Source organism: Balaenoptera borealis (genome assembly GCF_965194805.1).
Source record: "Balaenoptera borealis genome assembly, chromosome: 5".
In the NCBI taxonomy this organism is placed as follows: domain Eukaryota; kingdom Metazoa; phylum Chordata; class Mammalia; order Artiodactyla; family Balaenopteridae; genus Balaenoptera; species Balaenoptera borealis.
Window position 1 is genome coordinate 3,258,300 of NC_138862.1, and position 27,279 is coordinate 3,285,578.

Here is a 27,279-nt window from a genome sequence, read left to right on the forward strand (position 1 = left end):
CGGGGAACTAAGATCCCATATGCCTCGGGTTGCAGCAACAAAAGCAAAACAAAACAAAAGAACAGAACAAAAGGAGCCTGGTGGTTTTGGAGGGAAGTCCCCTTCCGACATCAGGGGCGAGTGTGCTGGCCCGAGGGGGTCACAGCCAGTGACTGCAGGTCGGGGCTGCTCCAGGAGAGCTGGCAGTGCCTGGGCCCCCAGCCCACATGGGCACCTTAACTCCTCTGGAAGGAACTTGAAGTCCCCCCACCTCAAATAGGGAGCACAGCAGGGGTGGGGCGTGGGTCTAACACCCCACTCCCCGCCCTGCCCCTGCCTTGCGTGAGATTCCTAGGCTGGGGATGGGGCCAGCACAGAAGCTCATGCAGTTTGTAAATAAACTTCCATCTTCCAGGAGAGCAATTTATACCGTACTGTCAGAGCTGTAAAGAAACTCACATCCTTTAAGCTGCAAGTCTCCTCTGGAGAATTTATCATAAGGAAAGAATTAGCCATAAGCAAACAGCTTGAAGGTATTCATCTCAGTGTTATCTGTTGCTGCAAAAACACAAAACCAAACTAGAAGCCACCGGAACGTCCCCCAATGGGAAATAATTTAAACCATTGTGGTGCTTCAACAGGGAGGACTATTACATCATCTTTAATTATGAGTATTATGTGACGCGAGGGAATGTTGGGTGAGAAGGGAAAAAGAAACGTTGCCTACAGTATGTCCTGAAAGGTCCTGCAAAACAATTGACCACAGAATGAGGAGAAAAGAACTCATTGCGTGGGTGCAAATGAGTGCTGGACCGCGGCCTTCTGGAAAAATGTCTGAGGCTGCATTTTCATCTACTGATTGTTTACAATGGTGTAAATGAAAAAAAATTACAACAGTATTTCGTAGCTGTTTTTCAAAACTGGCTGTCTGTGCATAGAAGAACATCTGGGAAGCTCAGGGCTGGGTTTCGACTGGGAGCGTCGTGGTCCCTGTTATTATTACTGACTTGCCCCCTCATCAGTATAGTCTGGAGGTTTGACAAGGTGGCTATGCCACTTGCAAACTCAGAATGATACACCCGCTTCCTTTTTGGAAAAAGAGCCTCAGTATTACTTTCTTGGCGTGCTGCTATTCCTTCCCTCCACCCGATGCTTGCGAAAATCACCCGAGCTGCTGAAGACAGCTTCGTGTATGGAGCGGGATTTTAAGACAGATTTAGCAAAAGGGTAACAAAATGAACCAAGAAAGCGCGCCAACCAAACGCTTTCCGTGGTCGCCCTTGTAAGCGAGAACTCCCATTTACACACACACGTCTGAGCAGTGAGAACTTGGTCTGTGACTTAAGAGCGTAGGTAGCCATCGTCATGATTTCTTTCCTGCTTTTAACCTCTTTTGTACAAACATCCACACACGTGCTGGGCAGGTCAGTCCCGCGCCTTTCCCAGGAGGGCTGTGTAAGCTTCCACCACCGAAGATGATTTGACTGCTGGAATCCACTGCTTCCTTGAAAACCCCAGCGTTGGGAGGTCCTGCCACGGCCTGCCCACCTCGGCCAGGCAGCCCTGCCTGCCCCCTCTGCGCCCCGTCGCCACGGGAACCAGCATCCTCCAGCTGACAGAGCAGCTGGCATGGCGCCTTTTCTTTTCTTTCTCTTTGGGGCTGGTTTTTGCTTTCATTTTCTGTGCTCCCAGCCTCCCCCCTCCTGGGGCTCAGTCCAGTGGTCAAGGCCATTTGTTTGGGATGAAAGCGGAGATGACAGACCCCAGAGCCCTCAGATGCCGCCCCGTGTTCCTGCAGCCCCCCTACTGGGGTGAGCCAGCAAGTTCCACTCTGCGGACACGTGCTCGGCGAGGCCGGGCCCTTCCCTGAATGTGGGCGGCCAATCCTCCCTCTTTCCTCTTGGGGGAAAAGCCAAGAGAAACCCAAGGCCTGTGTCTCAGGGGAGTGCAGCCTGTTCCAAGGGTGTCTGTGGGCCTGCGCTTCATCTGACCCAACTGCCATCCCTATTCCCTAGGGAAGGGCGGTTCTGGTCCATGCAGACCCCCGGCTCCGAGGCCACGCTGGGGTGTGCTTGTGGGTGGGTGAAGGTGGCCATCACTTCAGGCTCACTGGCCACCCGAGCGGGTACAGACCTGAGCTCAGCCGGGCTGGTGCCTTTGTTCCCCTCTCCGCCCCCCAGAGGCAGGATCACCACCCGGCTGGGTTGACATCCTCAGAAAGAGCTGCTCAGCTGTGCGACTTCCCCCCCAGGTAACGAGCCTGGTCCCAGGACGCTGAATGACTGCACGGCCCCCTTGCGTGATTAAGATGGAACCCAGCCGTCAATAGAGACGAGGGGCAGCGCAAGCGGCTTACCCTCCATCTGAGTTAATTTCTCCATAAAGAAAAGGGCAGGGCTGTTTGTATGGGGCACAAAGGGGTGCTAGGCTCCCAGGGTCCCAGGGGGGTGATGTTGCTGTGGATTAGCCCTGAGCCCAGGAATCTGCATTTCTTTTTTCGCAGTGTGTCCGCACTGTTTGAGACTTTACCCCATTCTGTTTTCGACTGAAGAGTCACAATCACCCGTCTCTCACCTACGTGGGCTGCTGTGAAAACTGCCTGCTGAGAAGACATGGCTCTGGAAGCGGCTGGGGCACAGGGAAGGCTCCTCTTTGGATCACAGCACTGTGAGTTCCAAAAATGTATTGATACCTCTTGCGGAGGGGCGGGGGGCAGGCGTGGAAGAGGCTTCATTACTTGGATGAGCCCCGGCTCTGCCCACTTTGCCCCCGACGGGTGCCTGCAAGGGACATCTTGCTTCCCTTGTGCTCTGAAATCGGGCAGGTCTTCTCCACATGGCCTATTGTGTCCCCCAAGAATCATATGCTGATGTTCTAACCCCCAGTACCTGTGACTGTGACCTCATTTGGAAACAGGGCTGTAACAGATGTAATGAGTTAAGACTGGTCACACCAAGTAGGGTGGCCCCTCATCCAATATGCCTGGTGTCTTTTTAAAAATGGGCCATTTGGACACAGAGACAGACACATACAAAAATAAGGCCACGTGGAGACAGAGGCAGAGACTGGAGTGGTGCTCTACAAGCCAAGGAGCCCCAAGAATTGCTGACAACCCCTAGAAGCTGGGAGACAGGCCTGGAACAGATTCTCCCCGAGAGCCTTCAGAGGGAGCGTGGCCTTCCTGACACCTTCATTTCAGACTTCTAGCCCTCAGAACTGTGGGGAAATAAATTCCTATTGTTTTCAGCCCTGCAGTTTGTGGTGCTTTGTTACAGCAGCCACAGGAAACTAATACCTTGTTTTTTCTCTTGCAACCTGAGCCGCAGGACAGTGCGCGCCAGAAAGCACAGCGGGGCATCCCGCGGCCCCCGCCCCAGCCTGGCTCTCCCAGAAGCGGCGGCGGAGGGCGCCTGCCACACGGCCGGCGGGGCAGGACCAGCAGGCGGGGGCTCCTGACTCAGCCCGGCTGCTCTGGGCAGGTGGCAGGATTGAATCATCTGAGAAGGGATGAGAGGCCTCGTTGTAACACACCTTCCGCTTTTGAATCACTGTGTCATGCCCCTGAAACGAACCGAACACTGTAAATCAACTACACCTCAAAACAAAACCAAAACCAAAACCCCGCCTCCTGCAAGGGCTCTGTGGGCCGTGTGCCTGCAGCGTGTTTATGGGTGAGGGGACTCTACAGAGGGAACGTGGGGGACGGGGCCCAGGGGCACCACCCGCTCGCCACAGCAGACACGGCACTCGGCCACGGGCCGCCCGTCTGACGCTGGTCGCAGAGCGGCCGGGACAGGGCCTGGCTAATTAGCTTTTCTCCCCTGGGCGTTAGGACTGGCCACAGGACGGAGGTCCAGCACGTGGCAGCCAGAGGGCAAGCTGAGCCGTCCAGATCCTGAGCCCGAGGACGACCCCGTGACCAGGGGCCTCCTTCCAGCTGCTGAGCCGGGGCCCAGCCGCGCGGCTGCACGGGCAGCTCCAGGGCTTTTCCTGGGTCACGCGAGGGCTCTGTCTCCTGACCCCATAGAGCCTTCCGCTTCAGGGGCAGTGAGGACGGATTATTCACTCACAATTTCCTGTCGTCACGAACTCCTTTGCCCGACTTCCCCCAAATCCAGTGGGGTGAGACATCCCGAAGTCCAAAATACTTGACGAGGGAGCGGGCCACGAACGTGGCGTGGTCCCCGGAAGACACGCACCAACAGGCTCGGAGCCCGTCAGGCTAGTCCCCGAGCCCGCCCTGAGGCCGCCAGCCCCGCCCCTCCCCTGCGACCACCAGCTTCCCCTTCCCCTGCTGCACCGAAGGCCCTTGCATGCAGCCACTCTCTGCAGGAAGCAGGTTGCCCTCAATTTTGCAAAGTTAGGAAATGATCTTCAAGATGTTGGGTGGCCTCGTAAGACAATTTGGTGCGCTTGCACAGGGCCGTTCGTGGGTTCATCAGTCCCGTTAAATCCCGCTGAGCCCCAGCTGTCACCTCAGCCTCCTTAGTGGCGTGGCGTTCCGGGGGTGACGGGCCACACCGTCACCACGCGGTCTCTGGACGGGTGACCACGGGCGTGAAGCAATGCAGGCGAGCAGACAGGTGCAAGCTGGTCCCGCCAGCAGAGCACTTGGTACAGCCCCGCACACAGCAAGCGCTCCATGTGTGCAACATCCAGCATCGTCGTGGCTGACGTGGTGCATCTCTGCCCTTGACCTGAGCATCTGCTTTAACCACGGTTTTCGCAAAGGGTCTGGCTGTAGCCCAAACCCCACTTTCCAAAAAATGCCTGGGGCATGTTTTTTCATGGATTTTGGCAGCCTGGGCCACCTCACCCTGGCTCTCCAGGGGCATCTGTGGAGGGACCCTTATTCCACGGGACAAGTGATTTCTGTGTCCAGAACGTGGCATCGCTCCCCTGACGGACCGCTCTGTGCTATGGGGACGTCCGCACGGGATTGGGGCCTCCGGGACACCAGGACACTCGTCCCCTGGAAGCCAAAGGCCTTACTCCTTTTATTGTTCCCCTTTTCAAAAAATCGATGCCAACTTTGCTCAAGTTGGGGCCGTGAATCCTAACACTTTGATCTGCAAGAAGATCACTCTCCTTTTCTGTGAAGTCATCCTCCCAGCCTCCCTCTGCCATAAACTCTCTTTTAGGATAAGAAAGCTGTGTAATTGGAAAGCAAATCCCAGACGGTGCCCACCCCAGCCAGAGCTGAACCCCAGATTCTCCAGCTTTGCTTCTGGGGAAAAAAACCCCCAGGGCCCCCCCCCCCCCCGGCTCCACATGGCCACGCAGAGCTCTCCCCTGGCTGCCCGCCGCGGCTTGCCCAGCGCAGACCTTACCTGTTGCTTCTGGCTGCCAGCTCCTCCCTCATCTTTTTAATGTCACTCTTGCATTTCTCAACCTCCACCACTTTCAGTCCTTCCACTGGAGACCAAGAGAAACAAGGGGGTTACCATGGATACACGTGGAGGATGGGAAGCTGGTAACTAGAGGCTCGCCCATGGCTCCCATGTCCCCGGGGGTCGGGGGGAAGCTGGCTCAGACGCTGGTTCCCACTCCTGCCCGCGCCGCTGATTCTCAGGCCTCCCCCCTCACTCAGCTCAACCACAGCCTGTTCCTCACGTTCACCCACATGGGCCCTCGAGGACAGAAGCCCCTCCCCCTCCCCACTTCCCGAATCTCCACTCTTCCTGCACCTACTTCTGCTTTTTCTCCGTACCCCTAAGCGCCAGCCGAGGACACGGGACAGAGGATCTTTTATCCCCAAAAGAAAACGGGGGTACGTGTTCCCAGGGTAGGAAAATGCAACGAAGGGCTTGGGGAGCAAAACCACCACCTTCCCAGCAAGGAGGAAAATTTCATTAAGGTGAAAGCTTTGCATTTTAAGGTCCTGGGTAGAGCCGTTAACCAGGAGACGTGTTGACTTGAAACGGATGAGAAATGATCAGGCCAGGTGAAGGACGAGCAGAACCTGGGCTTGGTCGCATTCCCAGGGTCCTGCAGTACGGGGTCCCCTAAGTCAGAACACTTTTTTTTTTCATCAAAGGATGAACTGGCGCTCACGCCTGCCAGCTAGCATTCAACTTCAAGACGTTCACTCTGGCAGGTGCATATTTAGCTCAGAAACGCTGCCAGTTTTGGAACGGCTTTCAGATTAGAGTCAGTTCATAAGAAAGAAAAAAGATTAGCTTTGTTACTTGGTAATCACACCTCGATTTTTATGCAAAAAGATACTACCCACGATGCCACTCATTCCCCTTTTCATCAAGTGGCTCGGAAAATGGCTAAAAATAAAATGCAGGTGATTTCTAAAAGAAAAACAAAGCAACTCAGCGACTTCCGCGGGCTTCCATCCATCTCCCACCCGCAGGAATTGTCAACAGCTCTGGAGCTCGCGGCTGGGGGAACCCGCCCAGCGCCGAGCCCCCGGGCGGCCCGCCAGGAACCACAACCTCCCTGGGCAGGTTTTCTAAACATTTCACTGTCGGGGCCAAGCGGGGGCAAGACTGTGTGAAACCATCACTTCTTTCCGTCCAGTGGCAGGAATCTGGAGGATCTGATACTCGGATCTGGTCCCGCTGACCTGCTGCTTCTGTGCCGTGCGGGACGCCAAGGGAGACGCTCAAAAACCATCTCCGCCCTCCTGTACCAGGACGTGGGACCAGCGAGGTGGGGGAGCCAGGGAACTCGACATCGGTACTTCGTGCTTCCACCAAGAGCCCACACCCTCCTTTGGGGTGGGGTGCGCTCAGCACTTTCTTGCATCGCGGACCCCGTTAGGAGGTGGATGAAACCATGGGTCCTCTTCCAAGAAAAAGCACATCAGCACACACCCTTTACGGTTTGCATTTGGACCAGGGGTGCGCGGTCTCCCAGGCATTTCTCGGCCTCTGTCCCATTGCAGGACGCTTACCCCGAGGAGGAGAGGACCACCGCGGAGCTGTGTCTGCGGGTCTGCTGCCGGGACAGATGGTAGATTCATCATCAGTGGCAGGAAGGGGCCCAGGAAGGGGGTGTTAACACGTGAAGGGCAGAAAATTTCGGAAAGTTGAATAGATCTGGAGAAGAGACCCGGCATGTGGCATAGACTTGGACCCAAAAAGTGGATCCATCTGGGGAAGAGATGGAGCACACAGTATAGAGTCCAAACAGGGTAGCGGTGCCCTGCCTGTCAGGGTCCACGGTTACCATTCTTTACGCTTCCAGCATCACTTTTCTGAATACAAAAGAACCTATAATCATTGTAGAAAATGGAGGAAATACAGAGTATCTCAAAGAAGGGTATTTAAAAATTTATCCATGGGACTTCCCTGGTGGTGCAGTGGTTAAGAATCCGCCTGCCAATGCAGGTGACACGGGTTCGAACCCTGGTCTGGGAAGATCCCACATGCCGCGGAGCAACTAAGCCTGTGCGCCGTAACTACTGAGACTGCACTCTAGAGCCCGTGAGCCACAACTACTGAGCCTGCATGCCACAACTACTGAAGCCGTGCGCCTAGAGCCCGCAGCAAGAGAAGCCACCGCAATGAGAAGCCCATGCACTGCAACGAAGAGTAGCCCCCGCTCGCCGCAACTAGAGAAAGCCCACGCGCAGCAACAAAGACCCAATGCAGCCAAAAAAAAAAAAAAAAAAATTTATCCATGATCCTATTGGCCCAGAGAACTCATTTAATATTGTATATATTGGTGTGTATCCTTCCAGGCATTTTTCTCCCGCCCCCATGCAATCTAAGTATCTATTTATCTTTCTTAATTTAAAAAAGGCAGAATTGGGATCATGTTTTCTCATTTGCTTTTCTCCATCATCAACAAGTCAAGGATGCTCCTGTTAGCAGCTGCCTCCTAGCTCATGGTTTTTGGTGGTTGCCTGGTGTTTGATTGTGTGGATATTGAAATTGATGTAGATCAGGTTCCTTGGCCATTTATTGGGGGTGATGTTAAGAATAAGCCTTTTGGGCAACATGGAATGATTGAATTTACCGCAATGATGTTTATGAAATAGAGCCTGGTTGCCAAGGAAATTGATAGTGCGTAATGAGATGGCAAAAGTGCATTAATCAATGGAAGAGAAAAACAATGCGTCACGGGATTAAAGAGCCAGACCGCCGGGAGGAAGCCAGGAGGCAGTGAGAGCGCGCGGCGGATTCAGGCACCAGCAGACCCAGGGCTGCCGCTCCCAGGCCTTGCTGGACACCAGGCTGCCTTGTGGAAGATCCTGGGGGAGGGAGAAGGCCGTCCGAGCTGGGCCTCCCCCAGGTCCTGCACTGACACCAGGGAGGACTCAGGGTTGAGACGGATGTCAGTTTCCCACTCGTCAGTCTCAAACTTTAAACACAGGCGGGCACGGACCAGAACCCCAAACTAAAGCAGAGGCTACGCGGCCCCAGGCTGACCGGCAGTGTGAGCGCCACCTGGGCACTGCCGTTCCCTCAGACTTTCGAAGGGGTTCTGTGGGCCTCTGTAGGTCACGGCCACCCTGGAGGACCTTTAAGAATGATTTTCTAAGAGGGACACTGGCTTCGGGGATGGGGCCTCCGCAGGCAGGAGTAACAGCACGGTCACGGTCAGGTCACGAAGGCAGCTCTGTCCTACTCCCTTCTCCCCCTGCCCCGTTGGGCTCTCCTAAGAGGCCGGCTGTGGGCAGGCGAGGCCCTAGTTAGGCTGCAGAGCTTTGAAAGTTGTTTACAGCCACGTAGGAATAGAGCCTCGGGTTTCAGCACTTCCTCCAAGGACTTTGGTAAAGAATTTGCATAAAGCACATTTCCCCAGTGACAAAAAGAAAAGCAAGCTTTGGTTTCAGTCTTCTGGGTTGTTGGCACGACCCGGCTGTAAACTTTGCCCCACGGGGCCAGCTCTCTAGTCTGTAGGTTCTGGGCCAGGCCCCGGCAGGGACAAAGGCCGAACAGGGGCAGGACTGCCCTGTGCCCACCGCAGGGTGCCTGGGCCCTTTCCGCGAACAAGGAAGGAAGGGGGGGAGGGGCGCCCCTGGATGGTCCACCTCCAGCCGGGAAGTGAGGGGAGGCCCTGGACGCCCTGTGTTTAGGAAATGGCTTCTCACTGAAGCGAGACCCCAGCCTCCCGGAGAAGGAAAACATTTCGTAGAAAAGGAAGGAAAGCTTTTAAGGTGAATTAAGAGCTATGGCAAAATCTACATTTGATTCCAAAGAATTATACACTTGAGAAGGTAAAAAAAAAAAGAGCAGGAAATTCCATTGAAAACAAGTCAAATCGATGTAATGTGGTTTACAGATGGGCAGTTCTAGCTGGTGCCTCTGAATTCAAGAAGCAGAGAACGACTCCTAACAGCTTGCACATACCAGACAAAGTGTGTGTGTGCGTGAGCGTGGCGTGTGTGTGTGTTTCTACGTGTATGTACATGGGGGTTCGTGTATGTGTGTGAGTGTATGTGCCTACATTTCTGTGTGTGTTTACGTGTGTGTGTCTGTGTGTGTATGTGTGTGTGTCTGTGTGTGTGTGCCTGTGTGTGTGTCTGTGTGTGTGTGTCTGTGTGTGTCTGTGTGTGTGTGTGTCTGTGTGTGTCTGTGTGTGTGTGTGTCTGTGTGTGTGTGTCTGTGTGTGTGTGTCTGTGTGTGTGTCTGTGTGTCTGTGTGTGTCTGTGTGTGTGTGTCTGTGTGTCTGTGTGTGTCTGTGTGTGTGTGTGTGTGTCTGTGTGTGTGTGTCTGTGTGTGTGTGTGTGTGTGTGTGTCTGTGTGTGTCTGTGTGTGTGTGTCTGTGTGTCTGTGTGTGTGTGTCTGTGTGTCTGTGTGTGTGTGTGTCTGTGTGTGTGTGTCTGTGTGTGTCTGTGTGTGTGTGTGTCTGTGTGTGTGTGTCTGTGTGTGTGTGTGTCTGTGTGTGTGTGTCTGTGTGTGTCTCTGTGTGTGTGTGTCTGTGTGTGTGTGTGTCTGTGTGTGTGTGTGTCTGTGTGTTTCTGTGTGTGTGTGTGAGTGTGTCTGTGTGTGTGTGTGTCTGTGTGTGTGTGTCTGTGTGTGTCTGTGTGTGTGTGTGTCTGTGTGTGTGTGTGTGTCTGTGTGTGTGTGTGTCTGTGTGTGTCTGTGTGTGTGTGTCTGTGTGTGTGTGTGTCTGTGTGTGTGTGTGTGTCTGTGTGTGTGTGTCTGTGTGTGTGTGTGTGTGTGTGTCCACGTCTGGCCGGGCTCAGCGGAGTAGACTGGCAGCCATATTCCCGGCAGCCTTCCCAGGCCAGCAGCGCAGGCCGGCTTGCTTCTGGCAGCTCTGCAGGGTCAGGGCTGACCTTCTGAGTGGCTGGGATGACCAGTTCCCCAAATGACCTGCGGGAGAGGTCCAGCTGCAGAACCCCTGTCCTCAAAAGGCCTCCCCTGTCCATTTCCAAGGTCCCTGCGATGTCTTTAGGGGAGGCCCTGATTGCTGTGTCTGGGCGGCTCTTAGGAACTCATACCCCCCGGGGCTCAGCACAGGTGAGGTGACCACGCCCACCTTTGCGCTAACGCAGAGGCTGGTGGAGCCCGGGGAGCGGTCAGCCGCAAGCGCCAGGAAAGGATGCGCCCAAAGCCAGATGGAGTTCAAGGAGGATGAGGGCCACCTCCGGGGGTGCGTAGGCCCCCATAGCCACGTTCCTGTGGGCAGCGGGCAGCCAGGAGGAGGTGGGGAGGCCGGGGGCTGATGCAGGGAGAGGTACCAAAGTGGGCCATGGGGGGAGGCCGTTGCCCACACCTGGCCAACTGACCGCAGCTCCTGGAACCCTAACCCTAACCTCCAAGCTCTCTCCATCCCACTCCTTCAGTGCCCAGGTCTCTGGTGCTAGAAATTAATACCACTAGTAAAAACACTAGTAATTTTGATCTGTGCAGTGAGCCTGAGCTGGGGGATGAAGGGGTGATGCCATCCTCCAGGTAATTTATGTGCACGTGCATGAATTATCTGATTTACACAAGAGCCCCAGGAGGAGATGCGAGCTAGTTCTGGAGGATTCCGGGCAAGGACATGCTGGGGAGAAGGTCATCGGGGATCCATCCTTTAGTGGTCCTCAATCCACAAGCCACTTGAAGGTAAAATAAAAACACTTCTCGGCCTGATTGCTGTCCCCTCGGCCAGATACCGGAAGCCTCTCAAGTTGAAGTCGACACAGCTCTCTGTAGGAGTTCTGAGAATTAATTAATGGCCTCTTCAACGTGCCTGTTTCCAAGGAACGGCGGCACTGGAGCCGGCTTCCGTGTGGGGCGGGGGGAAGTGGTCAGTGGAGCCGGAGAAGAGGAGGACGAAGCAGGAGGCACCTGTCGCCCCCCACCCTTCCCCACCCCCCGGGCATCTGCTCTCCAGGTGGGACTGTATGACTGTTCATCTCTGTGATTGTAGGTGGTGAGCCGGCAGTGAACGTTTTTTGTGTTCGTTGGCTGAACCCCTTCCCACGTGCAGAGAGCTCCCTACTCTGTGGGGCTTGGTGGGAAGCTGACCTTGCCGCCCACGGCAGAAGACGGAAACCCCAAACGCTCACGGCAGTGGGTTGAACTGTGCCCCTGTAAAGGACAGGCTCACATCCTGACCCCCAGAATGAGAGTGTGACCTTGTTTAGAAAAAGGATCTCGAGATGAGATCATTCTGGGTGAGGGTGGGCCCTAAATCCACAGACAGGTGTCCTGATAGAAGGACGGCCTGAATGCAGATGCAAGGGGAGAAGGCCATGTGCAGGCGGCGGCAGCCTGGAGTTATGAGGCCACACGCCAAGGCCCGTGGGCGTCCTGGAAGCTGGAGCAGGCCTGGGACAGACTCCCCTCCAGAAGGAACTGACCCTGCCGACACCTTGATCTCGGACTTCTGGCCTCGAGACAGTGGGAGAATTCGTTTCTGTTGTTTTAAGCACCCCAGTTTGTGGTGCTTTGTCATGAGAGCCACAGGACACTAACACTTGCTTTCTTTGGCCATCCTTGCAGCGAGGGTGTGGGCACCTGATCCAGCTCTGTCCAGACTCTGGATCTGTAGCTCGTGTACAGAGAAGCAGCCTGATGTATGCAGCAGTGGCCACAGGGGCTATGGGGGTCCAAGCACAGATCTAGGGGTGCCGGGGGGGGTTACTGTACATCTGGGGCTCAGATCCACCAGATCGGCATGCTCACAGCATCAGCTCTACGTGGGGTTTGGGGCACCGCTCCTGCTGCAGAGCTACTGAGCCCTGGTCCTGAGCCCTCCTGACACCCAGGGGAGCTCCCCCAATCCCTTAGGGCAAAACCTCTTTTCTGCTCAGGGCAGCCATGACCAGTGTTTGCGGCTGTAGCCGCGAGGCCAGCTGTCACAGCTGCCTTCTAACCTGCATCCTCAGGCCTTCCCCGCCCCGCTGTGGCACTGGCCCCCCATGGGGAAAGGTGATGGTGAGAGCAGCCCCGCCAGGACCCCGGGGCTGGTCCCAGTTTTATTTACTTTTCCAATTTGCGGAATGAACTTGAGCAGGTCACTTAATCTCTTGGTGGCTCCTTCAGCTGACCAACGGGGAAAATAAAACTGTTCTAAAGCTCTAATGACCAAATGGATTTTATTTTTTTAACCCAAACCAAAGTTTCTTTATTATGAAGCTCTCTCTTTTGAAAAAACATCCAGCAGAAACAATGTGCTATATTCCAACCCCTTTATTTTTAAAGTATCAGCACCACTCCCAGAAAACTAAGTTCACAGCAGTTTCTGGGTACCATGATTTTTGGGGGAGAAAAACAAAGCTCCCAGGGTGATACGACCAAATGGATTTTAAAAATGTTGCCATACTTTGAAAAGGGTAACTATATAAATCATGATTCAAGTTATTTAGGTGAATTGGTTTTGGACATGATCCTGAATTTTTTTTCTTGGAAAAAATCCAAGCAATTCATTACAAGATATGAAAAGTGACATTCAGTGAGTCAGCCAGGTAGAGTCTGTGATGCCACGACCCCGATGGCCTCAGGTTTGGAGTTTGTTTACTCATTCCGGAAGTCAGTAAATGTGGTGACCATGAGCCATTAACCTTGGCCTTGACACTGACAAAGAGCCTTCCCGTTGTGCATTGAATGGGGAATTGCGGGTCACGTGGAATTCAAGCTTTGTTCCTTATTTGATGGATGGGAACACAAAGGGTGAGTGGCTGGAAGCTGTTTTCCTCCCAGAGTTTCAGCTATTTTGTCACTGAATCAAGACTCTGTAATGATTTAGTAGACATCCTCCCCCAGAATTGTGAAACCACAGAGTATGGGTCGGTGCATTCTCATTTATGTAAGAAGACACACACACAAGTTATTCTGCAGAAGTTCTTCTCTGGAGGGGGCTACGTCTGGGGGGCTCGCGGTTTCGTTCTGTGCTCCCCTGCACTGAAGAGACCCTGTCCCAGGGGCTGTGCTACGATCATAAGTACCATGTTGTAAATTACTGCATACTTATAAGATGGCACTTATAACACGCCACATGTTACTGAGTTACTTTTAAAATAGAAATAAAACCCTTGAGATTCATCACTGTTCTAGCCCTTGTTAACTTCAGAGGTAAGTTTCGCGCATTTCCCAAAGAAAGGACATTTGCTGTCAGCCTCACCTCCGTTGCCATCACCAAGTGCCACGGTTTTAAGTGGTTACGTTAAACAGAGGTTAAAAGACAAATCAGCGAAAGGGAATCAACATGCCACTCACATTCAACGCGCTTCTCTAGCACTGCCAAGTGATGTGCGACTTCAGCTTTCAGTTCGTTGATTTTAAATGCTCTAGGAAGGAAAAAACAAAACAAAACAACATAACTCATCAAATTCTCCAAGTTAAAATGGGTTCAGCCAACATCTGCTGACTCCCTGCCGTGGTGAGGCCTACAGGTGGGCTGGTGAGGAGCTCGAACAGAGGAGTTGCTTTCAAGGAACTCATGGGAGTTGTGGGGGGGCGGTGAGGGGGAGGAGGAAAAAGACACACCCTTGAATTATCTCAAAGGTGTATTTTCCAAGATGGGAATGTAGAGCAGGTATGCTTACTTCCCCATACGTGGGCAGTGAGCAGATGCTCTCCAGGGAGGACCGGGTCCTCTGCTCACAGCAGGCATGGTCCAGCCCCACACCCTGCCCTGCTGGGCACAGACCACCTCAGGGGACCTGATGCGCCCTTCTCCGGGCTCCAACCCATTCAGTTCAACAACTCTTGGGCTTTAAGAAAATACCCTACGGCCTTTCCCCATTTTAACTACCCTCGGGCAGTAAGTTGCCGCAGCGAGGTAACTGGGAAATGGAAAGCACTGACCCAGAACCGGCAGGATAACTTAGAATGGAGAGGAAGCCGCACAGCTACACAGGATCTCTGTGAAAGCTGTCAGTTCTTGTAGGTTGAAGTCCTAGCCCCAGAAGAGCCAGCTGGGAAAATTACCAGCAACACGGGCCCTCGTTCTGAAAACACCCGCTTGACATGGTCTGTGGCACCTGGCGAGCGTTTCCTGGACCCCATCCAAGCTGGCTGAGGTATGTAAGTCCCCAAAGGATTCCACTGGGGAGGCAGCTTCTGGGGGCGAGTGATGTATCAGAGCCTGCCGGCCAAGACAGCCTCAGACCAAGTGGCCCACCCCAGCCATGAAGAGAAAAAGCACTGAGGTCTGGAGATGACGCATCTAGAAGGTTCTGTACCTTGAGAACTGCTCTGCCACCTGGGTCAGCACGCTCTGGATCAATTCTTCTTTCTCTGCAGACGAAGAAAGAAAGACTGATGGACAAGGGCACGCTGTGCGGACCATGGGCTGAACCCGCACGTTGCGGGCAGTGGCGCCAACGCCGCGCCAGGGCGCCGCCCGGGTACCTGGAGGGATGCTCTTTCCTTCCTAGACTGCCCTCAGCGGTGCCTGGGCAGAGTGAGCGGGGCTGAGGTCCTCCCGCGCTCAGCACCAGCCACAAAGAGCAGGCAGGACTGGGTCTCTAAATACGGGACACTTTCATGTGGTGCCCTGGCCCATCTTACGGGGGCGATTACCATGACAAAGCGAGTTCAAGGCATATGTTGAGTGCAAACAGTGCTCTCACGGCAGGGCCCAGGGAGAGGAAGCAGGCGGGGTGAGCAAGTTCGTCCCTTTGTTGCCTGGCACATAAAACCGGGCTGGGTGGCTGGTTTTACAAGGTTCAGGTCCCAGGCTGAATATAACCTGCCTGTTTTCCTGTTTCCTGACCGGGCCCAAGGCGGGATGCCTCATAGGAAGGTGTAGACCGCACGGCACTGTTCCAGCAACTCCACCCTCTGAGGAAGGGAGGGTTCTCCTCCTGGATCCAGATGGCCATTTAGTTCACGCCCTGAAATGCTGGGGACCTAAACAAGGCCTCCTCCTGAACTCATGTCATCTTCTATATTGACTCTAAAACCAACGCACGTCAAAACCAAACCAAGCCTGTCCAGACAAACAAGAAACCTTGATAATCCAATTTGACAACAGGGCTGAAAAGCTAAAAATGATCTAGTGTCTTCGTTTCTAGGAGAAAGATGTTCATCACAATGTTATTTAACACAGTGAAAACTGTAACGGCCTATATGCCCATCAAATGCACATCACTTAGAGCATATAAATGATGGTATATCTGTACTGTGGAAACAAATTCTGCTATTAGGAATAACACCTTGGAAAATGTTCATGTCTATTGTTAAAGAAAAAAAAAATGGTAGTACAGTGTGATCCCATTTCTGAAAACTTGGGAGGATACATTCCAAAATAATAATTGTAGTTGCTTTTTGGTTGTAAGATTATATATACACTTTTTCCCTTATTTTTGTTTCTCTATATCTAATACATTTCTATAACAAACATATGTTAATTTCATAAAAGTATTTTAAAAATTAATCTAAATTAACCTCTTGGACCTTATTCCTTCACTTGCCAACAGAAAGGGTGGACCAGATGACCCAAGGTTTCCTCTGGCTTTAGCATTCTATGACTTGATGAGAAGAAGGGAAACAATGTCTTGCTGTATCTCTTGGAAATATAAGAGTAAAAACGTCAGCCAGGAAACTTCATTGAGCCATATGTTGAGCTGATCCAAGTTCTATCCTTCAGAGAGGCCCACACCTATCAGGGAAGAAAGATGGTGACTCCACTGACAAGAATCACCAGAGAGAAGGTTTCACAGCCCTCCTCGGTGAACTCAGCAGGATTTTAGATCACTTATTCTGAAATCTTTTGCACAGCAAAGAAACCATAAACAAGATGAAAAGATAACCCTCAGAATGGGAGAAAACATTTGCAAATGAAGCAACTGACAAAGGATTAATCTCCAAAATATACAAACAGCTCATGCAGCTCAAAATCAAAAAACAAAACAACCCAATCAAAAAACGGGCGGAAGACCTAAATAGACATTTCAGCAAAGAAGACATACAGATGGCCGAGAGGCATGGGAAAAGATGCTCAGCATCACTAATCATTAGAGAAATGCAAATCAAAACTACAATGAGGTACCACCTCACACTGGTCAGAATGGCCATCATCAAAAAATCTAGAAACAAGTGCTGGAGGGTGTGGAGAAAAGGGAACCCTCTTGCACTGTTGGTGGGAATGTAAATTGATACAGCCACTATGGAGAACAGTATGGAGGTTCCTCAAAACACTAAAAATAGAACTACCGTATGACCCAGCAAGCCCACTACTGGGCATACACCCTGAGAAAACCATAATTCAAAAAGACACATGCACCCCAACGTTCACTGCAGCACTATTTACAATAGCCAGGACATGGAAGTAACCTAAGTGTCCATCAACAGATGAATGGATACAGAAGATGTATATATATTCCATATATACAATGGAATATTACTTGGCCATAAAAAGGAATGGAATTGGGTCATTTGTAGAGATGTGGATGGGCCTAGAGTCTGTCATACAGAATGAAGTAAGTCAGAAGAGAAAAACAAACATCGTATATTAACACATATATGTGGAATCTAGAAAAATGGTGCAGATGAACCTATTTACGGGGCAGGAATAGAGACGTAGATGTAGAGAACGGACATGTGGACACGGGTGGGGGAAGTGGAGGGTGGGATGAATTGGGAGATTAGGATTGACATAAATACACTACCATGCGTTAAATAGATAGCCAGTGGGAACCTGCTGTATAGCACAGCGAGCTCAGCTTGGTGCTCTGTGATGACCTAGATGGGTGGGATGGGGGGAGGAGGGGAGGGAGGTCCAAGAGGGTGCGGATGTAGGTATACATATAGCTGATTCACTTTGTTGTACAGCAGAAACTAACAGCATTGTAGAGCAACTATACTCCAATAAAAAATATATAAATAAATTTTTAAAAGTTTAAAAAAGTAACGTATCACATAACCTTCAAGAGTTAGTGATCTGTCTCAAAGTCTTGAGATATATTTAAAAGTCTATCAACGGGGGCTTCCCTGGTGGTGCAGTGGTTGAGAATCCGCCTGCCAATGCAGGAGACACAGGTTCGAGCCCTGGTCCGGGAAGATCCCACATGCCACGGAGCAACTAAGCCCGTGCGCCACAACTACTGAGCCTGCGCTCTAGAGCCTGCAAGCCACAACTACTGAGCCCACGTGCCACAACTACTGAAGCCCGCGCACCTAGAGCCCGTGCTCCACAACAAGAGAAGCCACTGTAATGAGAAGCCTGCGCACTGCAACGAAGAGCAGCCCCTGCTCGCCGCAACTAGAGAAAAGCCCGCACGCAGCAATGAAGACCCAATGCAGCCAAATATAAGTAAATTAATAAATAAATAAATTTAAATAAAAATATGTTAAAAAAAAAAAGTCTGTCAACGACTGCAGAACACACATTCTTTTCAGGTGCCTACGAAGTGTATACCAAAATAGACCATATGCTGTCCACACACACACACAAAAACCCGCAACAAATTTAAAGGAACTGCAACCATATAGAGTATGGTCTCTGACTTTTAAGAGAATCAAACTAGAAATCAGTAACAGAAAGATAGCAGGAAAATCTCCAAACACTGTGAAGCTAAACAACACACTTCTAAGTAATACCTGGGTCAAAGAGGAAGTCTCAAGGGATATAAAAACAGACATGGAACTGAATGAAAATGAAAATACAACACATCAAAATTTAGCTGTGGGACACAGTTAAGGCAGTGCTGAGAGGAATATTTATAGCACTACATGCTTGCATTAGCAGAGAGGAAAACCCTCAACACAATAATCTAAGAACCTAGAAAAAGAAGAGCAAAATAAACCTAAAACAATAGCAGAAGGAAGGAGATAATAAAAAGCAGAAATCTATGAAATAGAAAACAGAAAAACAAGCAGAAAATCAATGAAACAAAGGGCTGGTTATTTAAAAATATCAATAAAGTGACAAATCCCTGGCAAGACTAAGGAAACACAGAGAGAAGACACAGATCACCAATATTTGGAATGAAAGGGGGGATAGCACTAGAGACCCTGCAGACATCAATAGGACAACAAGGGAACACTACAAACGACTCTAAACACATAACTTTGACATCCTAGATGAAAATGGACCAATTCCTAGAAAAGTATGAACTACTACACTCATCCAATATGAAATAGGTAATTTGAACAGTCTGTATCTATTAAGGAAACTGAATTTCTAATTTAAAAACTCCCCCCACGGAAATTCCAGGTGCAAATGGTTTCACTGGAGAATTCTACCAAACATTTAAAGAAGAAGTAATACAATTCTGAACAATTTCTTCTAGGAAACAGAAGAGGAGGGTACACTTCCCGATTCGTTTTATGAAGCTAGTATTAACCTGATACCAAATCCAACAAAGACAACAAAAAAAGAAAACTACAAATCAATATCCCTCGTTAATGTGGATGCAAAAATCCTTAACAAAATATTAGCAATTAGAATTCAGCAAAATATAAAAGTAAAACTGATAAGTGAGTTCAGCAAGGTCACAGGATACAAGATAAATATACAAAATTGATTATATACTAGCAATGACCATGGAGACACTGAAATTAAAATCACAACACCATTTACAAACACTTAGAAAAGCTCAAACAACTTAAGTGTAAATATAACAAAGCATATGCGGAAGCTGTGTGCTGAAAGAAATAAAAAAGATGTATAAATGGTGAGACCTACCATTTTCATGGTTTGAAAGACTCAACATAGTAAAGATGTCACTTCTACCCAGATTAATATATAGATTTAGCACAATTCCTATCAAAACCCCATCAAGATTTTTTGTAGAAATAGACAAGATTATTCTAACATTCCCATGAAAATGCAAAGGAACTAGAATAGCTAAAACAATCTTGAAAAAGAAGATAAAATGGGACAAATCAGTCTATCTGATTTTAAGACCTATTACATAGCTAATAATCAAGACTGTGACATTTGTGGAATGTTAGACACAGATAACAGAACAGAGGACCCAGAATGATACCCACACAAATACGCCCAACTGATGCTTGACCAATGGGCAAAAGCAATTCAATGGTGGAAAGATTGTTTTTCCAGTGAATGGGGCTGGAGCAATTGAACTTTCACAGGCAGAAAAATAAGCCTCGAATTAAACCTCACTGTTTATATAAAAATTAATGCAAAGTGGACCCTGGATGTAAAATAGAAAACTATAAAACTTTTAGGAAAAAAAATAGGGGAAAATGTTCAGGTTCTTGGGCTAGGCAGAGAGTTCTCAGACTTCACACCAAAAACACAATCCATAAAAGGGAAAATCGATAAACTGGGCTTCATCAAAAGTAAAACTTTTCCTCTGAGAAAAATCCTGTTAAGAGGATGAAAAGCTACAGTCTGGGAAAAAGATATTTGCAAGCCACGTATCTGACAAAGACTTGAATATAGACGATGAAAAGAACTGTCACAACTCAACAGTGAAAAACAGAACAACCCAATTTGAAAATGGGCAGGACACACGAGCAGGCATTTTACTGAAGAGAATATATAGATGGTTGACAAGCACATGACAAGATGCTGAGCTACATGAGTCACTGGGAAATGCAAATTAGAACCACACGGAAATATCACTGCACACTTATCAAAAAAGCTAAAATAAAAAAAAAGTGACAACCCCAAATGCTGGAAAAGATCTGGAGAAACTGGATTACTCACACATTGCTGGTGGGAATGTAAAACGGTACAGCTATTCTGGAAAATGGTTTGGCAATTCCTTAAAAAAACTAAATATGTAACTACTGTATGTATGACCTAGCAATTGCCCTCTGGGGCAGAGAATGAAGCTGGTACACGATGTTCAGAGCAGCTTTTATTTTTAATTGCCCCAAACCAGAAATAACCCAGATGCCCTTCAATAGATGAATGGATAAACAGACTGTATTCCGGCCACACCATGAAATATTACCCAGTAATAAAAAGGATTGAACTTGTGATACACGTAACAACCTGGATGCATTTCCAGAGAATTATGCTGAGCGAAGAAAGTCAATCCCAAAACTCACCCACTGGGTGAATGCATTTATAGAACATTCCTGAAATGACAAAAGTATATAGAGATGGAGAACAGATTCGCGAGTGCCAGGGGTTAAGGAGGGGCGGGGAATAGAAGGGAGGGATCTGGGGGAGGCTATAAAAGGAGGGCTCGTGCGCTGGGGGGATGGAATGCTCTGTATCTGGACTGCATCAGTGTCAACAGCCCGGGGGTGATATCTTACTACAGTTTGAAAGATGTTACCACTGGGGGAAAAAGGGTAAAGGTGCCTGGGTCTCTCTGCCTTTTTTCTTACAACTGTATGTGACTCTATAATCATTTTAAACGGTTTAATAAAAAATTTAATAGATAGAATGGAAAGAAAAAGTTAAGGGGGAATTTTCCCTTGGACTTTTGAGGTGGGCTCCTTTGAGCATTATAGGATTTTTGATGCCGAAATTTAATTTCCAGCCCAAGCAGTAATAACGCTTCTTGCTACTTCATCCCATACCTTCCTGCTCCCAGCTCAGTCCAAGGCGTGGACACTGGTATTCCGGTCCACGTAATAGCTACACCTCAGCCCATGTGCCACCCGTGACAACAAATCTGATGTCCTCCGAAAGGGCACAGGCACAGAGGTGAGCTGGCAGCGAGAAAGCCTCGGGGCGCCACTGCTGTGTATGTGATTTCGCCCTGAGCCACCTCTTCAGATGCTGCGCAATCTGCATTCTTTTGCAAGGCGAAAAGAGCGAAAAAATGCCTCTATGCGAAAGGCCAACCACACCCACACAACCATAAACAGAGCCTGATCAGGAAGTGGGTGCCTCCCGCCACCCCCCACCCCCTGCACCCCAGAGCACTGGCATTCCTGCCTCGGGCCACTGTTTCCTCCCAGGGGAGTTTTGAATTTAAAATTAATTGACTTAATGTGTGTAAAGTACTCAGGACAGTGCCTAGCTCGTGGTGAGTGCTCCTATGTTGGCTGTTGGCTGTTGCTGCTGCTATTACGTTGCAAGTGTTATTACATCACTAAGGGTCCCTGACACCCACAGGTCTTGTTATTACATCACTACGGGTCCCTGACACCCACAGGTGTTGTTATTACATCACTAAGCGTCCCTGACATCCACAGGTGTTGTTATTACATCATTAAGGGTCCCTGACACCCACAGGTGTTGTTATTACATCACTATGGGTCCCTGACACCCACAGGTGTTGTTATTACATCACTACGGGTCCCTGACACCCACAGGTGTTGTTATTACATCACTAAGGGTTGCCAACAACCATAGCTGTTGTTATTACATCACTAAGGGTTGCCAACAGCCATAGCTGCTATTACATCACAGATGTCATTACATCACTAAGGGTCCCTGACACCCACAGGTGTTGTTATTACATCACTATGGGTCACCAACAGACACAGGTGTTGTTATTACATCATTAAGGGTCCCTGACACCCACAGGTGTTGTTATTACATCACTAAGGGTCACCGGCAGCCGCAGGTGTTGTTATTACATCACTGAGGGTCGCTGGCAGCCGCAGGCTCTCTGACACCTTCTCTTGCTTTGAGTGTCTTCCCTGGTATGTGCACTGTCCCTGGGGTGACAGGCAGAGTTCTGGGGGGACCAGGTCCAGGCCGAGAAGCAGCTGCATCCTTCCTGCGCTGTCCCGAAGGTGCTCTTCATTCTCCTAGAAGCCTCAGATAGCCCTAAACCCCTGGATCTGGGGGCAACAAGCAGTTTTCAGTCACAAGTATTAGCCATGCCCAAGCTTGGTGGCCAAACCACACCCTATCAGAAAAGTCTGACAGCATGTGGGAAACCCATCTATCTCCTAGATGCTATGTGGCATATATCGAATTTTAAAAATTGAAGCATATTCAAATGTTTTTGCTTTGCAAATTTTAAAATAGCTTTAAGAGTAACCAGCCGCAGCCAGGGATGCTGGCAATTCGGGGTTGGACATGATTGGGTCTTTGGGGTCTCTCTGGATCTCAAAGTTTTTGAGAAAATTGGGAGAGAGGAAGTACGATTGAAAGAATGGGAGTCAGCAGAATGATTGCTGGTCCACAGGATGCAGGCTGAGGGGGAACCAGCCCAGAGTTATGGGTGACTCACGTGCTCTCCAGAGAAAACTCCGCTCCATGAGAACAGCTGACGTACCATCAGAAGTGTCCCTGAACCTAGGACACGCTAGTGAACTTCCAGGACACTGCTCCAAGCTCACCGTGATTTACTCCTAGGCACCCACAGCTTTCATAAAAGCAGAAGATTTAATAAAGGCCAAATGGTCAGTCGTAAGCACAGAGGTCTCTGCAGGCTTATCATCAGCCTCTTCAGGTCTGGGCTGCTTTTTCCCTGCTTTTCACCTGGATGGGCCTAGCCTAGATATTCTGGCAGCCTTATCTGGCTGGCCTCTCAGGTGACGGGCCCCGACGGGTAAATGCTGGGGCTGGCAGGGTCTCCCACACATTACAGAAGAGTTTAATTTAGTTCCAGGACAATCTTGGAGTCTGGCAGAATCTGAGTCCTGTTTTAAGGATGCTGCCAGATCAGTCCAGCTTCTGGCTGTGGATCTGCACCAGGGTGGCCCCAGGACCTTCCCCTGGAACAGAACCGAGGGGTCTGGAGCAGCCCACCCTGTGGAGATGGGTGCAGAGCTGCCTACTGGGGTTTGTGGGCAGGATTCCGCCCGTGGGCTGGCAGGACAGGCACCCTCCCCCGCGGTGTTTCGCCAGCTGTCCCCATGAGTGGCCAGGACAGCATCTACCCCCTCACCCCCGTCCTGCCCTTCCCTGATGCCAGAGGCTGTTGCCCGACTCCACGTTGGCCTGCCGCAGACGCTTCGAGGAACCCGCCTCCACCTCTCCCAGCCCTTCCAGGAATTGTTTACTTGTTTCAGATAAATCCCGAGTCTCTGCAGCACAGAATGACATAAAAATCTGGTTTAACTGATCGACAGGACAGCCCAACCCTCTCATTCCTAAAGGTCAGCTTGAAGGTGATGCCCTGATTGGCTAGGCCAGCCAGCTGATGGGCATATCTCTTCCCACCCCGTGCTGGACAAAACAATGACAGCCATGGCCATTCCTCCATCCTCTGTGTACACCTGAGCTGGTTGGCACGCGTACCTTCCTCCCCCGGTGCAAATGGAAGCAAACACAGCCCTCGTAATATGCTGGCTCCACACCTGTGCATGCGGGGAGGGGCCACCGGCACGGGCACCTGAACCCCAACCCCCAGCAGTGCGATGCGCGAACTGCCTGGGGTCCAGGGCGGGTCCCAGTCTCTCCTGATACGTCTGCAACTGTTGCGCAACATTGCTATTGTGTCTCCATGCTGTGAATACGATGTGTGAGCTGTCCGACCTTATCTACCTCACCTGAAGCCCTGAGCGTCCTTCAAAAAATACATACTTAACAGACACCCTCCCAAAGCTTTTTTTTTTTTTTTTTAAAAAAACATGGATATCCCTTCAGAAAGGGGTGTTTTGCTTTGCATTAGGGAAAATCACCCCCATTACTTGGCCCAAAGAGACACCCCAAGGCCCTGAAGATTGGGGGTGCGTTTATTTCCAGGGCTGTGTGTAGGAAGGGCCTAGAGGGGACTCCCTCTCTGTCCCCTCCTGCCCCTCCTTCTGGGAGGTGGCACTGCCCCTCTCCAGGAAAGACGCGGGGGAACTCACCTCTGCCCCACTTTTGCTCTCCTGGCCCCTCCAGCCAGAAAGGATGTTCCAGCCCTGGGCACAGTCATCGGCAATTCACTGTTTATGGATGTCATAAAGTAGACGTGCAGAAGGGGGACGTTTCCTTTACAACCCAGGAGCACAATAAAATGATATGATTAACAGTGACCTGGCCTCGCTCCTTAAAGGAACAGGTGCCCTTTCCATGGTCTGTCCTGTCGAGAAATCACCCTTGTTTATCAGCGGCCAAAGGGACGTCCCAGGTGACCCACGGTGTGACTTTGACTAGATGCTTTCGCCTCCTGTTAGCCATTCAGATGTGACAAAGAAAGCAAAGTGGACCAAAGGGTCCTGGCGACCACATCTGGAGAATGTCATTTGGAGAATGTCTCGTAACTGTCTCGGCCGAGTCCTCGCAGGATCACTGCAGACTTGACGGACCTCTGCGGCAGGGATTGGATTGGTTTTTTTTTCCCCTTTCGTTTCTGGAGCTGGGATTTGTACTCTGCATAGTTGAGTTTGATCTCAGATGTTGGATACAATTCCTCCCTATGCCCTCCTCTCCGCTTAGGCTTAGTTTTGAGAAAAATGCCTCGGAGGGAGAAGCTTCTGGGACAGCTAGCAATGCAATTTTTCTTTATTGTTCTATGGATTGCAACAACCAAAATAATCTTTATGGAGCACTTTCTAGGTTCCAGGCACTGTTCTGAGTGGTTTGCCTATGTTGATCACGTAAGCCTCCTAAGAGCTCGAAGTGGCTGCAGAGAGAAAGCCACAGCACGACCCGGCCAAACCCACCGTGCCCCCCCCAGGCATGTTCCCACGTAGGACTGCAAAGATGGGCAGTGTCGCACTGAGCCCAGGGGGCAGAGATATTCTGCACTCTGGCCTCCTCCCTGAGAGCCACCCCTCCTCCATGGTGTGGTCGGGGGGTGGATTTTTCAGGGAAGAGGCCACGGGCGTGACATTCTCTTGAGGATGCCCTCAGAGGAATCTGAATTCGAGAACTAGCAGCTGATTGACTGTACAAGCTGGAGGGACTTTGCCCATTATGCGATAACCTTGAATGCCTCAGTAGGGGACACTCTGTGGTAACGTTTAATTACGGTGAAACCGAAGGGAGTCAAGTTCATTGTCAAGTTCATTGCGTCTGGGCTTTGCCGGTGTGTCACATGACCCCAGAAGACCGGTGTCAGGGAGAATTCTGTCAGGATCAACTCCGATCCAATAAGATGATCGAAGGTGGTTCACACGACAGGAGGGCTCCTGTAAAGCTCTATTAAGAGACTGAACCCTTTCTGAGAACCATCTGTGGACGTTAACGTTGCACGATTGCAGAGGCTGCACAAGATAAACTAAAAACAAAAAAACCCAGATGACACAGAAGTTGAAATGAGCATGTCCTTATAATTGCCTTTTATGTGGCAAATATAAGTACATCCAAAAACTAAAGAAAAAAGATGTTAGTAAGTAGTAAACAGACAGGGGATCTTAAAAGAGGAATCCACGAATAAGAACGGAATGAAATTGTTGAATTAAAAAATGTATCTGAAACAAAAAATTCACAGATGGGTTTATAGCAGTTTGGAGTGAGCAGCAGAGTCGGGGAATTGAGGACAGATCATTAGGAATTCTCCAATCTGAAGAGCAAAAAGAATAAAAGGTTAAAAAAATAACAGAGCCAGTCACACGAGGGATAAGAGCAAACTTTCTAACATGCATGTAATTAGTCTCAGAAGGAAAGGGGTGAGAATGGTGCATAAAATAAACTTAGTGAAATAATAGTGGAAAGTTTTACAAATTTGATGAAAACACATTTATATACCATGGAAGCTCAACAAAGGACACCAAGCAGGATAAACAAAAAGAAAACCAGGGCACGACATGGTCAAAGTGCTGAAGCCCAGAGATAAAGGAAAAACACCTTGAAAGCATCCAGAGGGAAAAAAGGGAATGATATGATTCATAATGAAATGATTCATTTGCAGGGGAATGAGACCATAAAAGCTGACTTCTCAGCAGAAACAATGGAAGCCAGGAAAAAAAAAAAAAAAAAAAAAAAGGACATCTTTAGACCTCTTTTAAAAAACAAAAACAAAACAAAGTTCTGAATGCAGCATTCTACACCCTGAAATATGTTTCCAAACGAGGGCAAACAGAGACACGTTCAGAGAAGCAACAGCTGAGGGAATTAGTCATGAGCTGTTCTGCGCTTTAAGAGATGCTGAGAAAAAAGAAAATTTTCAGGCTGAAGGGCTGTAACACCACTCAGGAGTTGGAATCTACGGGAAAAAACTAAAAGCACCAGAGATGGCAAATAGGTAGGTAACTACAAAAAATTTATCTTTAAGTTTCTTTTCATTATTTCTTCAAAAGACAGCTGGCTGTTTAAAAATTTTAATACTGTATTATGGAGTTTATACTGGGTGTAGATGATCTTAGTTGCTCCGCCTGCTCTAAGAGACTACCAGAGACTCAGTGGCTTGTAAACAACAGAAATTTACTTCTCACAATTCTGGAGGCCGGACGTCCAAGATCAAAGCGCCAGCAGATTCGGGGTCTGGTGAGAGCCCACTGTCTGGTACACAGATGGCCATCTTTTCAGTGTCTTCACAGGGCAGAAGGAGCGAGGGAGCTCTCCGGGGTCTCTTTTATTAGGGCACTAATCCCATTCATGAAGGATCTGCTCTCATGACCTACTCACCATTCAAAGGCCCCACCTCCAAATGCCATCACATTGGCGGTTAGGATCTCAGCATGAGAATTTTGGTGGTGGGGGGGGACACAAACATTCAGTGTGAAGCATAGATGTAAAGTGTATTGCAGCAATAGCTCAAAGGTTGTGGGGAGGAATTTTACTGTTGCAAAGTCCTTACTTTTTATGTGAAGTGGTACAATATTAATTTTCACTAAGCTAAAAAGTTAAGGATGATTTAAAAATGGGCAAAGATCTGAAAAGACACTTTGAGAAAAAAAAAGATACAGATGTCAAATAAACATGAAAAGATGCTGAATATTGTTAGCGAATTGCAAATTGAAACCATAATGAGATACCACTCCACACCTATTAGTATGGCAAAAATCCAAAACACTGACACCACCAAATGCTGTTGAGGATATGGAGCAACAGGAACTCTCATCACTGCTGGTGGGAATGCAGAATGGTGCAGCCACTTTGGAAGGTATTTTGGTGGTTTCTTTTTTTCTTTGTAAAACATTTTAAAAATATTTATTTATTTATTTAGGTTGCATTGGGTCTTGGTTGCAGCACAAATGG

General features: G+C 49.5%; 1 protein-coding gene across 4 annotated transcripts in view; it reads right to left on the reverse strand.

Moving 5' to 3' along the window:
* PDE9A (phosphodiesterase 9A) overlaps nucleotides 1-27,279 on the reverse strand; it is a 102,135-nt gene that overhangs the window by 18,101 nt on the left and 56,755 nt on the right. For 2 of the 4 annotated variants that reach the window (XM_082392482.1, XM_082392481.1), the window contains exons 5-7: nucleotides 14,561-14,615; nucleotides 13,593-13,663; nucleotides 5,310-5,394 (exon numbers count right to left, since the gene is read on the reverse strand). In XM_082392482.1, coding sequence (XP_082248608.1) covers nucleotides 5,310-5,394; nucleotides 13,593-13,663; nucleotides 14,561-14,615 — 211 coding nt within the window. Of the gene's footprint in view, nucleotides 1-5,309; nucleotides 5,395-13,592; nucleotides 13,664-14,183; nucleotides 14,395-14,560; nucleotides 14,616-14,729; nucleotides 16,242-27,279 lie in introns of those variants that run through there. The other 2 variants (XM_082392483.1, XM_082392484.1) reach the window with 2 other exon arrangements.